Source organism: Erpetoichthys calabaricus, chromosome 4, assembly GCF_900747795.2.
Source record: "Erpetoichthys calabaricus chromosome 4, fErpCal1.3, whole genome shotgun sequence".
Classification (NCBI taxonomy): domain Eukaryota; kingdom Metazoa; phylum Chordata; class Cladistia; order Polypteriformes; family Polypteridae; genus Erpetoichthys; species Erpetoichthys calabaricus.
The window spans coordinates 171,724,446-171,741,847 of NC_041397.2; the positions used below are offsets into that span (position 1 = coordinate 171,724,446).

Consider the following 17,402-nt stretch of genomic DNA (forward strand, 5'->3'; position numbering starts at 1 on the left):
AATTTCATCATGGGGGCTGGTGTGAGAAAAAGGCAAAGGAGCAAGATCTGTCCAATTTGGGGACTGTAAGGCAACAACCACATTGTTTTTGGTGGTGACTGACAATGCAGTGTGTGCAGGTAATCATCGCTCCTGATGTTTTTTCCCCCTGATGCTTTCTCACAGATAACTCAGCAGTTCAGTGTAGTTTTGCTGATTAACAGTCCGTTCATGGAAACATTTAACAAGTCAGTCAGTTTGTTGAAAAAAGCAATCACTCTTGTCTTGATATTTGAAATTAATTCAACACAATGTCACTCATCAGAATAATTAACAAGCCTCTAAGCATACGACACCTAGAGGCATCATTGATGACTACATCCTACTCCCCTGCTACTGACGGATTCAGGGAATTTTTAGGTCCCCTCCTTGTATGTCTCTTACGTACAGCTTCATCACAAAAAAAGTATTAACAGGTGCATGTTCTCTTATATACATATACATTTATTTCACAATATGAATGCAAAGATTTGATGTACAATATTGCTGACACAGCCATATGCAGACGTACAGCCAGGTTTACAAAATTAAGAAACGGGCAGGGTTGATGTGCTTCCTTATGATAACACAGCAGCACATTTAGCACTCAACTGTAGTTTATAAAGCAGATTGACGAGAGAACAAAAACACATCTATTTTAACTAGCTGCTTTTGTTGCTTTCTCAAAATAATTCCATTTTCTTAACCATAAGGCAAGAAGGGAGAAGGGAAAAAAAAAAAAAAAAAAAAAAGGAAAGCACACATTGTTGATGCCAATTGCCAGAAAAATAAGAAAACAGAAGATACTCTCCATATTCTGGGGGATGGTGTGGATGGCAAACCTTTATTCTGCTTCAGTTACATGGGCCACCTCAACCTCCACCGTCTCGATGGCTTCTGGGGTAATCTCTGCCAACTTGGCAGACTGCTGCTGTGACAAAACATAGTTGACCACCTGCATGATGCTCTGATCAGACAAGGTGGAGACAGTTCCACACTCCTCTGTGGCCGCCACAGCCTCTACAGCCTCGATAGTCTCTTCAGTAACCAAGACAGTCTCTATCTCTTCACTGATCATTTCTTCATTAGGTTCTCCCTGATCGCTGGGTAAGTTTGAAGCAATGATGCTAATGGCATGTTCCACCTGTGTCCCCTGATTATGAAACTGCAAAGTGTCTTTCTCCAACATGATCTTTCCTGGGATGTAGTCATTATGGAACTTTGTCATGTGCTTGCGTAGTGTGCGAGCATCTATGTAGGCATCTTGACACACAGGACACACATACGGTCTCTCGCCTGTATGGGTGCGGACATGGCGTTTTAGGGAACGAGCATCAGCCCAGGCAACACCACAGGTTAGGCACTCAAATGGCTTCACTCCTGCAATTAAAACATTGAGATATATTTATCTCCATGGGGGCCTTGCTTTCAATTGGTCAGAGCTGAAAAGCTTTTCATGCAAAATCATTAAGTTTTGCCAGCAAAAGGCAAAATCCTTTATATTAAAAAAAAGCTGTTGATTATCACAGAGTTATTTTTTCATGAGTTATTCTCCTGTAACTCTCATCAATAACTGAGACCAGAGTATGTTAGGTACAAAGCTCAGAGAACTTTTAACATACATTTTGTATATTCAAGCAATAAACAGCGCCTATAAAAAGTAACCACCCTTTGAAAGTTTTCACATTTTATTTGTATACAAAATTCAAGTACAGTGAATTTGACTTTCCAACACTGATCAAAGGAAAAATGACTCCTAACTGTCAAAGTGAATACAGGAAAGTGATTCAAGTTAACTAAAAACATATAACACACAAGTATTGATCACCTATGTATTCAAGTCAGTATTTAATAGATGTACCTTTGGCAGCCATGACATCCTGGAGTCTGTATGGAAAGGTCTCTGCCAGCTTAGCATATCTGTATGCTGCAAGTTTCTCTCTCCCCGACTTCCCCACCCCCCATCACTGCAAAACTGCCCAGGCTCTATCTGGTTGCTGGTAATCATGAGTGAAACTGCACTGAGATCTGGGCCAATATTTATCAAGTGTCTCAGGATTATTCCTATGAATTTCACTAAAAGTCACACTAAGATAAGAAAATGTTCTAAATCAGAGTAGGACATAAGAAGTATTTACATCCATTATAGTCCTAGTTCCAGGGAGGAGTAGGAACCCACATCTGACAGTGAATGTCATGAATGACACCCTAAACCGCAAACTGGTCAGGTAACATTTTGTACTCTTCTGATAGTTGCACTAAGGCTTCACCACAAACATAATACAATTAATAATAACAATAGTATTCAAAGAAGAGAAGGAGGAAAACAAAAAATGGATAGGATATTGTGCTAAGATGGACTTAATTGTTGTCACTTTGCATAATAATACTGCACAGAACACCGAGATGCAAAGACCAACAACTACACACAACAAATGAGAATAAAGCCAGATACTGAATACGTTGATTTAACAACAAATGCTCCATGGATTTTTTTTCCAGCCTTGTGCCCTATGCTTGCTTAAATAGGCTCCAGTTTCTCTACGACCCTGCTCAGGATAAGGCAGGTTTAGAAAATGGACGGATGGACGGTCGATTCATATCCATACTTTCACATTAATCAACCTTCCTGCTGTTATGCCAACAGTAAACATCTCGTAAAGTAACAGTTTTACTGAAACTAGCCAGAACTATTTCTGAAATCCCATTTACTATTCCAGCAACCCTAACATCTTCCTCTGTGCTGAGGCCTCCCTCAGTAGCCTTCTTTTTGAGTGATCATCAAGGCTGTGGTGCCGGAGTCAGAGCTGGAAGCAATTATTGGGTAACTGGAGTCAGAGTTGATAAAAATGTACCTAGTCTGACTAAATGTAAATTGTAATACAATGTGTTAAAGTTTCCAATTTTACATATACTAACTGAAATAAATTTTCTCTTTGAGCAAATGATGAAAATTTTGTCTCTTATTTAAAGTCACTCAGTGCTTGTAACTTCTTTAATAAATAACATAAAAAACCTCAAAAGCACCAGTACAGTCTTTAAACCCAAACAGGTTAGGGTGCTAAAAAGCAGCCTGATGATTCATGGTGGCAATGAATGCTTTGTATCTTGTATGCTTTCAGTCAACATACTAAATATATTACTGTTAAAAAGTTTGTGGTCATCCAGAGATTTCCAAATTTTTCACAGAGGTTCATAACTTTTTTTAATCTAGATACCATTAAATTGATTTAAAAATATAACCAAGGCATTGGTAATGTTCCTTGATAAGGCTGGGTGAAAGGTTGGATGAGTCTAACTTTTTGATGGGTATTATATATTGGCTTCCGTTACAAATGGAGGAGTCAAAGTTGAAGATTTTGTGTACCGACTCCACAGCCCTGGCAATCACTCAGGTCTTGTGGCACATTTACAACCCTGCCATATTCTTTCCATTTCTCAATGACTTGTACTTTTTAAATCACCTTTTCATTGAGTTACCTGGAGTGTTCTTTTTTCTTAATTATGTTGGTTAGACAATGACAAAAACTCACCAGAAATTGGACCTTCCTCATTTGGGCTAGACTCAATTGAAACTCTTGGACTACAGACAGGTGATCTCCACTGAACTAATTATGTAACTTCTAAAACCAACTGGCTGCACCAGTGATTACTTTGGTGTATCATCTTAAAGGGGGTGAATACTTGTGTGATTATTTTCTATTTTTATACTTGTAATATATATATATATTCATTTAAACCACTCTGTGGGAATCAGTTTTCATTTTTATATTAAAAATAATCTTTTTCTGTTGATCAATGTCAAAAAAGCCAAATTAAATCCACTTTGATGTAACATTGTATGACAAAATGTGAACACATATTTTCACTGTAGTTTAATACAATACATTCTAATCTCAATTATGGATTGACAGTTATACTTATTAGAAGGACATATTTCACAAGGGACCACCAAAATCTAAGGTTAGTACTGTAAATACTCCCTGGCTTACTGTGGAGAGTCACAGAATACCTGAAATTCATTTCTATAATGCAAAAAAAGATTTAAGTGAGATGACTTTCTTAATGGTTTTTCTAGATAATTTAATAGATTTTTGCAGAAAAGTACATTATTTCAAATTGAACTTTAACCAAATAAAAGTGTACAAAAAATTGCAAATTACAGAAAACTTGAACTGCAAAAGTGATTTTATTGTATAGTGATCCAAGAATCACTATATTGAATGGGGGTCTCCCTGGGAATTCCCATCATTATACCAGACTATCTGAATATTAAAATAATAAAAGAAAACATATGGAACAATAGACTTCCAGAATAGGTAGGTGTTGTTTTAAACAAAAGATTTATCCCTAGGATGGATGGATGGATGGATAGATACTTTATTAATCCCAAGGGGAAATTCACAATGCCAAGTTTCTCACCTTCATGATTATTCATATGCCTCCTGTATTCACGGAGCTGCATAAACTTTCTGCCGCAATGCTCACATTCACGCTCCAAGTTCTGTTTTACTCGTCCTTTCTTTCCATGTGTGGCCTTTTTTACATGTCTCCTGAAGAGGGCCTTCTCAAAAAACTCTTTTCCACATACTTTGCATCTACAGTACCAAATAAATACCAAAAGGGTTAATGCAAATGTTCACTTTTTCATTCCATTATAATCTCCACAAACTGTTGTTTTACAAGAGGAAGTTTATCTGTTAGACACATATTCTTAAGCGCACTCTGAATACATGTTGAGCATTCCTAATCCGAAATGCCTGGGTTCAGAAGTATTTTTGATTTTTTAAGATTTTTGAATACAGTGATCCCTCGCTATATCGCGCTTCGACTTTCGCGGCTTTATTCCATCGCGGATTTTAAATGTATGCATATCTAAATATATATCACGGATTTTTTGCTGGTTCGTGGATTTCTGCGGACAATGGGTCTTTTAATTTCTGGTACATGCTTCCTCAGTTGATTTCATACAAGGGACGCTATTGGCAGATGGCTGAGAAGCTACCCAACCAGAGCACATATTACGTATTAAATAAAACTCCTCAATGATATAAGATATGCTTCCCACACGGTGCTTCGCATACTTGAAAGACCGAGCAGCACGTATTGGATTTTTGATTGTTTGGTTTTCTCTGTCTCTCACTCTCTCTGACATTCTCTGCTCCTGACGGAGGGGGTGTGAGCAGGGGGGCTGTTCGCACCCCTAGATGATACGGACGCTCGTCTAAAAATGCTGAAAGATTATCTTCACATTGCTCCCTTCCTTGCAGCTACTTTGTTAAGCGACATGCTTCCCGCATGGTGATTCACATACTTAAAAGCTCGAAATGGCACGTATTGATTTTTGATTGTTTGCTTTTCTCTGTCTCTCTCACTCTCTCTGACATTCTCTGCTCCTGACGGAGGGGGTGTGAGCAGGGGGGCTGTTCGCACACTGGCCTGGAGATACGGACGCTCCTCTAAAAAATGCTGAAAGACTACCTTCACATTTCTCCCTTCCTTGCAGCTGCTTTGTCCGGCGGTGCTTCGCATACTTAAAAGCCAAACAGTCCTATTGATTTTTGACTGTTTGCTTAAATTGTGAGACGGAACTGTCATCTCTGTCTTGTCATGGAGCACAGTTTAAACTTTTGACTAAAGGGTGTTATTTCATGTCTAGAGGGCTATAATAATGTTAAAAAACGTATTTAGAAGGCAGTAAACAGGATTTCTATGCTCTAACTGCAAAAATATTCGATTTATAAATAAAGAATCCTACTTTGCGGAAATTCATTTATCGCGGTAGAGTCTGGAACGGATTAACCGTGATAAATGAGGGTTTACTGTAATTGCATATACATAATGAGATATCTTGGGAATGAGACCCAAATCTAAATACAAAATTTGCTTCATGTACACCTTAAACACATTGCCTGGGGATAATTTTCTATAGTATTTTTAATGATTGTGTGCATGAAACAAAGTTTTTGCACAGTAGCATCAGCAGAATACATGTATTAGCTGTTAAAACAACAGTAACAAACAATGGTTGGTGTTCAGTGCCCACCTATGATACTGTACTTTGATTAAAAGGTTATTGTACACAGAGTAAGCAAAAAAACTCAATAACTAACACACAGATCTGGTGGTGATGATAGCTGATAGGCTGTGATGCTCTGTTGCTGCTAGTTTATGTCCCCTCTAAATTTAATGGGCTCATTGCTGCACACCTTTTTTTCTGTGCGCTTCAAAGCACTTTTGACATACTGTGCAGGTGTTATCATGACACTCACTCCCCACTTCATGGTTTGGTAATGCACCTGGAGCTCCCAAAAATTCACCAAAGGCCTTATACCCACATCATTGTTCGGTAGTGGTGCTTTGCATACAACTCAAAATTCAAAGGGGGATTAAAGAAATCAGTTGTAAGTAATAAGCAGCAACTCCTGTGTTATTCACATCCACTCATCATTAAAATAAATAAATAAATAAATAAATAAATAAATAAAATCTGCAAACATTGCTCAGAGGCTCACATGGGCAAGCAAGTGAGGTCACGTGTGGGACTTTCCACATGTGGCCTTATGTCAGTGCTTAAGAAGTTTCAGATTTTGGAGCATCTTGGATATTTTGATTTTGAATTAGGAATGCACAACCTGTAAAACATAGAAAACATACCCTATAAATAACAGAAGGGAGCTTAATAAGACAAGCAAAGTAGTGTGGGTCTGTAGCCGTCCAATAGGAGTGAAAATAAACTTATCTTTTGGTTTAACATGAAGACTCAAACACAAGAAAAGAAACAGACTAAATCAGCAGGCAAGGCAAAATGGTTAACATTTAATCTCTCCATTGAGAATAAGGTATGGAATGATAGTCAGAAATAATACAAATAATTCGACAAAGACATTACTATGAATTAAAACAGTGATATATAATTATACCCACTTGTAAGGCTCGGTGACTGAATGTGACTTTACATGTGAGTACCAGTCTTTTTTCCAGCTGTAGCATTTGCCACATATCTGACACTGAAATGGTTTCAGGCCCAAGTGCTTGTTCATATGCTGCTGGAGATCCCTTGCTTCATAGAAACTTTTGTCACATCTGCAATAAAAAAATAGTTCAGCATTTTATGGTCATAATCATGTCAACACACACCAATATTTAAAAATACAATTAGAAAATATTCAGCTACTGTACAATTATCAAAAAGATTAGATCCTTATACAGTAGAACAAGAAAAATGTATTAACATAATCTGCAAGACTATCTACTACTTTAATAAAAAAGACATACACATATAAAATATGAGCCATTAATTTTTCATATATTAAACAAATAACCAACAAAACAGTTGGCTTTAACTAAATCATCTAATAAATTTAAAAAAAAATTATATTAAAAACAAATACCAGTAGGCCAGCATGATGCCTCAGTGGTAATGCTACTGCCTCACAGTAAGGAAATGAGGGTTTGCATCCTGGGTCTTCCCTGCGTGTAGTCTGCATGTTCTCCCAATGTCTGTGTGGGTTACCTCCCACAGTCCAATGACATGCTGGTTATGTGGACTGGTGTTTGCTAAATTGGCCCTACTGTGTGGTTGGGGTTTGTGTGTGTCTGTGTGTCACCCTTGGTGAATAAGAGCGTGATCATCAGAGCAGGGGGTTGGGGGAGCATGATTGTTGGAGCAACACACTTCACAACCCACTACCATTATAAACAATTAGCAACATGCGACCCACCAGCGACCTAGTAATTGATTATCTAGGTTGTCTCAAGTATTTTTTTTTTTTTTAACCTTTTATTGAATTTATTAAAAATGTATAACATTCCATACAATCAAGTCAAAACTTAACAAAACTAAATTCAAATCAACCCCCATCCATGAGAAAGAGAGGAAGGCCAGCAGCCAGAGTAAAACAACTGAGAGTAGTAAAGAGAGAAAGGAATCTTTTCCCACAATATAAATGCGTATCCTAAATTATTATTGACTAGGGTCTGTCTTAAAAAAGTTTTGAACAGATCCTCATGCAAATTTAACACATACCAACAATTCCTTAGAAGTAATAACCATTTCCAGTTTTTATTAACTTAATTTCAGCTGGTTTTGTAGCAAGAAAGGTTTGGAGATCCTTGGATTCATCAAACATACCATTCATATCTTGTTGCTTTGAGATAATTTTGAAAGATGCCAACAAAAACGTAAAGTCACTATAGTTTTAAATTTATGTATTTTTTTAATTAAATATTTTTTGTAGTGGTCTGAATAAGTCATATAAACCTGTCTAGACAGGTTAGAACTTGGAAAGGGTGTTGTAAGTGGTGTTCAGGCTGTCTCATGGTGTGTTAAATTGTCCTGGGGTCAAGACAAAGCCAGCCAGATTGCCTTAATTTAAAAAAAAAGAATCTCTCAATTTACGTTATTGTTTTCTGGATTGTTTAGCACAGTACCAAATTATTTTAGCATCTGGTTATAGTCACCTTTGTTGACTGAGGTAATTCATGAATTGGAGAGCTTGGATGTTAGGCCAGGGACAATTTTAACATGGGAGGTTCAAATAAAATGTCTACAGGTATAAATATTTCAAAAGATGTATAAATAAAATTATGTACATAATTGTGTTTTAAGTTGTGACATGTTTTTTTTCTACTAGCAAATATGAAATGGAACATGAAATGGAAGCAAGCGCAAAACACTTGTCAACATAATCCAAGCAAGGAGCAATTTAATTTTGTTTGCTGAAGGAGTTTTCAATAAAAATATGCCAGTTTATGTAAGGAGTTCACATAGGTGACGGTTATACTAACATTAGCGTTATGTACCAATGAGACAACAAAAGCCAAATATGAGCAAAACAGGAGATGCTGATGAGCTACAAACAACAAAACGGACAATATGTATAGTAACTAATGTGTTAATTGAGAAATAGGTTTTTGACCTGATTAAACTTACCCGGTAAACGCTTACTCGGTCACTTGGTTATCTACAGAAGTTCCCAATTACTGTATTCCAAAGTAAGGTGATCTTAATATACTTTTGTATGGTAATAGGAGAGAAAAAGTTATAAGGGACTCAATCAGTTACCCCTTGCAATTCATAGATGTATTGTTTTATATTTTAAGGAGCATCAAGATTCTTCAACTTTAGTCGTTACGTGTGACTTGTTCCCCAACTAGAAGTCGTGTTGAATCATGTAGTGTGAGGCCTGCTTTAGTTATAACTGTCTGTATGTGTTGAGGTGCAAACCAACCAGAAAAAAGAGATTATCGATTTTTATCTACTTTAGATACTTTTTATCTACTGTAAAACCCTGATTATCCAAAATAATGAGGACTGATGATACCTCGGATCGCAGTAAATATGGAGAAAACGGATGGCCCCTGCAGTGGCGACACTGCAAAGTGAAGGTGGAGACTGACTCAGTGAGAAATCAGCGCATATCACAATGAAAGCATACCACTCACAGTGATCAGAATCGGGCTCTGCTCCCCTGACTGATGGAGTGTTCGTTTCAGCTCTCGCCACAAAGCAACCATCCCTAGGCCAGAGCTAACAGATGGACCTCTCTATTTAGTATATGCTGCATAGTGCTTGCCATTGAGCTGGAGAGTATGGGTTTGCAGTTCACCACTGTGCTTTGAAATATACAAGTACAAAAATTCCAAGTGCACTGTATAGTCAAAATCAAAACTATAGTATTTACATGCTCAAAATGGTATTCATGGCAAAGCTTTTATGTATTAAGAAGATTAGTGTACAGTAATCCCTCCTCCATCGCGGGGGTTGCGTTCCAGAGCCACCCGCGAAATAAGAAAATCCGCGAAGTAGAAACCATATGTTTATATGGTTATTTTTATATTGTCATGCTTGGGTCACAGATTTGCGCAGAAACACAGGAGGTTGTAGAGAGACAGGAACGTTATTCAAACACTGCAAACAAACATTTGTCTCTTTTTCAAAAGTTTAAACTGTGCTCCATGACAAGACAGAGATGACAGTTCTGTCTCACAATTAAAAGAATGCAAACATATCTTCCTCTTCAAAGGAGTGCGCGTCAGGAGCAGAGTCTGTCAGAAAGACAGAGGAAAGCAAACAAATCACTAGGGCTGTTTGGCTTTTAAGTATGCGAAGCACCGCCGGTACAAAGCTGTTGAAGGCGGCAGCTCACACCCCCTCCGTCAGGAGCAGGGAGAGAGAGAGAGACAGAGAAAAACAAAGTCAAAAATCAATACGTGCCCTTTGAGCTTTTAAGTATGCGAAGCACCGTGCAGCATATTGCTTCACGAAGCAGCTGCACACAGAAGGTAGCAACGTGAAGATAATCTTTCAGCATTTTTAGACGAGCGTCCGTATCGTCTAGATGTGCGAACAGCCCCCCTGCTCACACCCCCTACGTCAGGATCAGAGAAAGTCAGCTGCTCGGTCTTTCAAGTATGCGAAGCACCGTGTGGGAAGCATATCTTATATCATTGAGGAGTTTTATTTAATACGTAATATGTGCTCTGGTTGGGTAGCTTCTCAGCCATCTGCCAATAGCGTCCCTTGTATGAAATCAACTGGGCAAACCAACTGAGGAAGCATGTACCAGAAATTAAAAGACCCATTGTCCTCAGAAATCGCGAACCAGCAAAAAATCCACGATATATATTTAAATATGCTTACATATAAAATCCGTGATAGAGTGAAGCCGCGAAAGGCGAAGCGCGATATAGCGAGGGATCACTGTATTACACTTACAGGTTTGCTTCACATAATGCAGAACCTCAGGATAACCAGAGTTCTACTTAAAAAGGAAAATCCACTCCTTTACAGGAGTTTCTCTGGGTCAATATGTATATATGTTTGGTATTTCTGTATCAATCACATACTACGTACTGTATGTTCTAAATACTAGCTTGCTACTGCTTGGGGTGCATTATTCATGATGCATCTGGCTTCATTCCTTGTATATTCCTCTGAACAAATACATTATACATGTGTGTGCACTTAAGTGAACTTCAGCGCAGGAAAATTCATTTGCATTTAGTCAACTTGGCTACTGCCATCAATGAGTGTAGCTCATAACATTAAGGCCGGGTTTATACTTAATGCGACACAATGTGTGCGCCTGTGGACGCTACTATGCAAGCGTTGAACTGTTTATACTTGCGTGTGCACTTTACGTACATCTGGAAGATTCCACCAGGTGGCAGTGCAAGATCGCATCAGGGTGAGAAAACGTTTGGCTTCGCTGAGTTTTTGAATTGCCTGAAACGCGTATTAAATTCCCAGGACACCATGCCACAATATTTCTGAAAAGGATGGATATTTAATGATTAAATCCATCAATCCAGGAATGCGCCCATTCCAGCTAGCATTGGGCACAAGGCAGAAACAATCCCTGGACGGTGCATCAGCTCATCGCAAGATGAATACAAGCACTCACATACACTAGCTTCATTTTAGCATCACCAAACCTGCATATCTTTGGAAGGAAACCAGACCACACTGTGGAAACCCACCAGGAAAACATGCAAACTCCAGGACACATTAGACCAGGGACGCGTCTCCCAGCGAGACAGCAGTGCTACCGCTCTCCCACCGTGCTGCAAGCCCCCCCCCCCCCCATGTGTAATTGTTAAAAGTATTCATTATTTAAATGAAGTTAACGATTTATCTGTAAAATGTAAAGTACATAGTTTAATGCATTTCATCATGAAAGTGATATTAAGTATAAATCTAAGGATTCTAAATGTGCAGAGAACTGGAATATAATAAATTTAATGTGTCTTGTGTGGCGATTGCTGCTGCTGTCAATGCAGGAAAAGCACATAGAGATTAACAACTGGGTCGGTTTTAAGATGACATTTACAATGGTCTACTTCAATGATAAAATAAACAACGAGATTAAAGTGGACATTTCAAGATTTAAGCCAAAATTTACACTTTAATCACAAAATACACTTTTTCACTGTGTCCCTTACTTTTTTTTTTTTTCCATGGCTCAAACACGCCACTGTACATTCTGATGCTGGTACAAAAAAGATGGCACAGAAGATGATATGTGAGACCTTTAAAATGTATCGTGTCATTACGATGGGGAATATGTGATGCCTGAATATAATAGCACCATGAATGCATTTGTAGGTCGGCATTTTACTTCACCATATTGAACCATTCATCAAACATCAAAGCATGCACATCGATCCTGTACAATCTACAATGCAGCTTTCTGTCACATGTTGATAGTTAACAGAGAATCTGATGTCAATTACACTGTGCCCCCCGGCTTTTTGCTGGTACTGCAACTCAAACATGTGTCATGTTAATTTCTGAGGATGTGCTCAGTGGACGCGTCAAATGAATGCTTGGAACACATGGCAGCCATGATGTGTGCGCATATGCGTTCTGAGCATGAAGTATAAACCTGCCCTAAGTCAGCAGCAATCATACCAAAACAATAAATCCTAGAAGAAGCAACAGTTTCTCCAAAATAACACCCCCACTACTTTGTGTCCATGTCCCCTTCTCTGGGTAATTTGTTTGTATAAACTGCTTCCTCTGCAATATATGACTCTACAATGGCAAACTTTATGCATGCTAGGGCCTTGACTAGATGCAGTGTTTGTAAAAGAGTTATGTGCTTAGATGCTCAAATTAGCCCAATTTGGAAACTCATATGTTTCGTATCTTTTAAAGATGAAATATTACCATTTATTTATTCAGCCACTAGTCAACACTTAAACACAAAAAAACAATGAATTAATTAGGCATAGCAACAAAACATACAAAAAGGATTTCAACTTGGAGTTATACATTATATACTATACAAGATACTTACTCACTGCAGGGGAAACCACGTACTTCAGGTTTTGGCTGGTGTCTTTTTAAGTGCTTACTTAGTCCCGAAGCTCGATGAAATGACTTTCCACATGCGGCACAGAGATACTTTGATTCACCTGTCCCAAATAACAAGGACAAAGTCAACTTAGTGACTATCACTAGCCATCTTCATATCAAACAAAGTGGGAAGAACACACAAAGCTTAGCTCTTAAGACATGATTCTTAAAGGTGGTTTGAGTTTATTTAATTTTACAGCTATAGTATAGGATTAAAGATGAACCAACTGGGATTTTTATGGCCTATATAAGGATGGAAGGTATTAAACCCAACCTGGGTGATCTGAATTTTCTTCACAATTATCAGTCAAGCCCAACTTGCAAAGATTATTTGGACAAAGCCTCAAGACCTTCCTAACAAATTTTGGCATAGTAAAATTCTGAATTGTAAGGTAAGATTTAGCATTGCAAGCTTTGGATAGTATCCACAATGAAATGTCTGATTGACATAGTGAATCACATTCATTTTGTCCCATTTTACAGAACTCTTGTAATTCTTCACCTAACATAATTAGGCAAACTATAAAATGAGAACATGTTGAATTACGGCTCCTTTTAACCCCTTTCTTTGGATGTTTAGACAATTTCCTCTCACTTGCCAGATGCCTGGCTGAATATTTAAATATCTTGTTGTAATAACCCATATGAAATGTACAGGAGCACCTGCTGATTGAATCTATACTTGCTGCCTATTGTTAAATCATAAATGGAAAATGAAACATTAATGCTCATCATCTGTGAATGGGTGGTAAATGTTAATAGTGTCTCATCCAGACAAAGCACAGACATGAGACTGAGGTACTGTACTGTTGAACGGAAGCACTGCCTTGTGCCCAGTCCCATTTTACTTGCCTACCAAGCACTGGGTGGAAGACAGAAAACAATCTTGGATGTGACACCAGCCTGTTAGATGGCACACTTACACAACAACTTTTAACAGCATCAGGCCAACTTGGAATCACCAATTCCATACTTGCATTGCGGGAGGAAACTGGAGTACCCCAAGAATATGACAATTCAATACAAACAGTGGCAAGATCAATATTAGATCCCAAAACTCTAGTGTATGTATTAGTATATCCTATGAAAGGCTGGCATGTAGTCTGGAACAGGTGTATACAGCCTAATGCTCCTGAAATGATGAAATAATTCAACTGACATAAGGAGATCATGCAAACTCCAGTGAAGCAGTGACACTCCCATCTCTTGGAGCCTTGAGACTACAGCATAAAACAACACACCACATCATTATAGCAGCATTTTATTCCAAATCATGCTATTAGTTACTAATGTTTTGGTCAATAAACAGCTGCTGTTAAAATATGTAATACCAAGAAGATGCCTATCCTTCAGTGTCATACACTATCAAAAAACAAACAGTAAACAGTCATCAAATATGTTTGTACAAAATATATTTAATGTAAATTAACAAATATGAGAAACTAATTAACATATAAGTTAAAACTAAGTATTCCATTCTGTACACTGACTAAATGTACATGTCACACATAAAAAAGTTGCACTTCCAGAATCACCATCACCTGAAATTATGAACAAATATAGTCACACCAGTATCTACATGCCTTTTCTAAAAGACAACTTTGTAATTTTTTCATTTGTCTACTAACCTGTGTGGATACTCATGTGCTCCTGAAGGCTACGTTTAGTAGCAAACGACTTTTCACACAAAGTGCACTGAAACTGCTTCAAAGAGTCATGGAGGGTCTTGTGCATCTTCAGGCTATGTTTATGTGCAAATGACTTGCCACACACCTGAAAACAAAATAGCACCAGTCACCTATTTGATTATACAGTTGAAGTCAGGCTTTTACATACACTCTGGATATATTGTATAATACTTACTTTATTTCACTTCTAATTTGTGCAGGGCAAAAGGGATTCCCAATCAAGCCCCTAACCCAAAGACACAATCCCCCAACCCCATCCACACCCAACAATGTTTACAGACAGAGTTTTTATCTTTTTATTGACTATATCACTATTCCAGTGGGTCACAAGTTTACATAAAGTTTGTTAACTGTGCCTTTAAACAGCTTGGAAAAAGTTTTAAACCAGTATTTCCCCTACCCAGAGTTGTACATAAAATATTTCAAAATCAAGTATAGTGAAAGTGTGACTGTCATCGTAACAGCTTGGACTTCAAAACACATTGTTAGTTGCAAAAAGCAACCTACTGTGTGGTTGTATTGCACTATATTTTATTATTCACCATTACGGTTTACAGAGCACTACTATTTGATAAAAATCAATCAAGATAACTATCTGCTTCCTATTATGAACTCTGCCATTAAGGTTGAGCAAAACTGCCAATTTTTTTTAACATACAATTTTGCAATATTGATGCTAAAATGTGTTTTACTTGAGATATTGCAATTGCATAATGTGGAACTGGTTAAAAAATGTTTTTATTATTTCTTTTAAAGGTAAAACAAGGAATATAGCAGTTTGTTTACAGTGTATTGCAGGAAATCTGCATCATGCAAGTAAAATCTATATATAAAATGTGAAGCTGATTGAATCACTCACTCATCAATTAAAACAGTATTATCCATTTAGTAAAAAAACAGGGCGATCCATCTAGGTCAATAGGTAAAACTACTGAAACTGCAGCAATAGTAAAACACTTTTCCCTGAAAACCAGAATGACGAGTGCTCAGAACAGCACAATGAAAGAAATTTATGGTGAGAATATTCTAGAATTTACGCTAGACATAATTTGGTAACCACTCTAAAATTGAGATTCAAATTTTCTCCTCCTCAATGTACAAGAGTTACATGAAGAAACTTTCAAACATTGGGAACTATACCAGATGAAACAAAAAAAAAAAAAAAAAAGATTAAAAATGTGTTATGTATTAAATAATTAATTGGACCTACAAGTCATAAATGAAAAGGATCTACTTACTCCACACTGGCTGATTTGCTAGAATTAAAAACTTTTCATGCCTCAGGAACAACACAAGGAGAAAAAGAAGGCCCCGTGTAAACCTTTAATGAGTAGATTTGAGTAAGAGCTATAAATTAAATGTTAATAATAATAATCAAATGTAGCTTTTCACACTGAACTACTACATGCAAGCCAATGAGCTTGATCCCTAGCCCGTTTAGCAACAGTCCCATCTTTACTTATTGTCTTAAAGAGATATTAAAGTTCAGCTAAAAGCCAAGATCTTGATCTGTCCTGAATTTTAACATTTTTAAAAAAGGTACGTACTTGTTAACTATATAAACAATAATGTTTGCTGAAATGATCAAGGGCTAATTTGGTATTTGGTAAGTCCATGCAAACTCCACACATACAACACCAGAGGCTGGAGCTCCAGGCTATTACTGTAGGTAGCAATACTACCACTGCAGCACAATGACACCCCAGCACTTACAAGAATAAAAATTCTTGGGATAGATGAACAAAAATACATAATTTTGTATATATAAAAATGGCAACATGAAAGCAAGAAACAATAAGGAAAATGAATCACTTATACCTTACAGGTATGAGGTCGGACTCCTGTATGATTCAACATATGTAATCGAAGAGAATACAACTTAGGAAGAGTCTTCCCACAAATATCACAAACAAACTCCCTCTTAGTTCTTCCCTTAGATTTTCCATCAGTGGTTGTTGTTCCCTCTACATCCTCAGCAGAGTGACTCTTGCTGCTGGATATAGCAGATATACTTTTTCGTTTGTGCCTTGCCAAGTGTGCACGCAATGAGGCTGCATACTGGAAGTCTTTGTTACATAGCTGAAAGAAATCAAAAAATAGGCATTTAATAACTACATACTACTACATTTACTATTTCTACATTTAACATTTCTTCTAAGTAAACAGAAAACTATATTAGCCAAGTTCTACTTTTTAACATTTTAAGAAATATTTCCTTTTTAGACTGGAGTAAAAAAAAAAAAAAAAGTTAATAGTAATTGGTGCCTAAAATATAAATTTGTCATGAACATATTTTGCTACATGAACTCATGCTAAACACCTATACTAATAAGTTCTAGCTCTATGTGTAATATAAATATTAAAATGCTATAGGGTGTACAATAGGGCAAAAATAACATTTCATAGCATTATTACCACAATACACATTATTTGTCTTGATATTTTAAAATTTTGCTTTTAACAAAAAGCAGAAATGGTCCTTTAGTAAACGACTACTAAAAGGCTTACAAAAGTGACTATGGATTACAAAAATGTAGTTTTTATTCAACATATATATCTATTTATCTATATGTAAATAAAACAGTATTGTGCCCAACTAATCTCTATAAGCTGGTAACTTCCATCTGTCTTTTAGTCAGCAAGGATCAGTTGGTCCACAATGTCCGACTTAAAGAGTGATCTTTGCCATATGACTATATTTTCACCAGTTCTGAATGCCTTGTCTGAAGAAGCACTTGTTGCTGGAAAACCAAGTAGTTTTGTTGACCTGTTGATCTTTGTCATTTTTTTTTACTGGCTAGGTCTCATGACAGACTGCCTATCTTTTAACACAA

At 37.2% G+C, this 17,402-nt stretch overlaps 1 protein-coding gene across 1 annotated transcript in view; it reads right to left on the reverse strand.

The window, feature by feature from the left end:
* Positions 1–462: 462 nt before the first annotated feature.
* Positions 463–17,402, reverse strand: part of zbtb11 (zinc finger and BTB domain containing 11) — a 28,168-nt gene continuing 11,228 nt past the window's right edge. Inside the window, exons 6-11 of the mRNA XM_028799945.2 lie at positions 16,387–16,647; positions 14,509–14,653; positions 12,822–12,939; positions 6,946–7,104; positions 4,441–4,616; positions 463–1,398 (exon numbers count right to left, since the gene is read on the reverse strand). Coding sequence (XP_028655778.1) covers positions 863–1,398; positions 4,441–4,616; positions 6,946–7,104; positions 12,822–12,939; positions 14,509–14,653; positions 16,387–16,647 — 1,395 coding nt within the window. The 3' untranslated portion in view covers positions 463–862. The remainder of the gene's footprint in view (positions 1,399–4,440; positions 4,617–6,945; positions 7,105–12,821; positions 12,940–14,508; positions 14,654–16,386; positions 16,648–17,402) is intronic.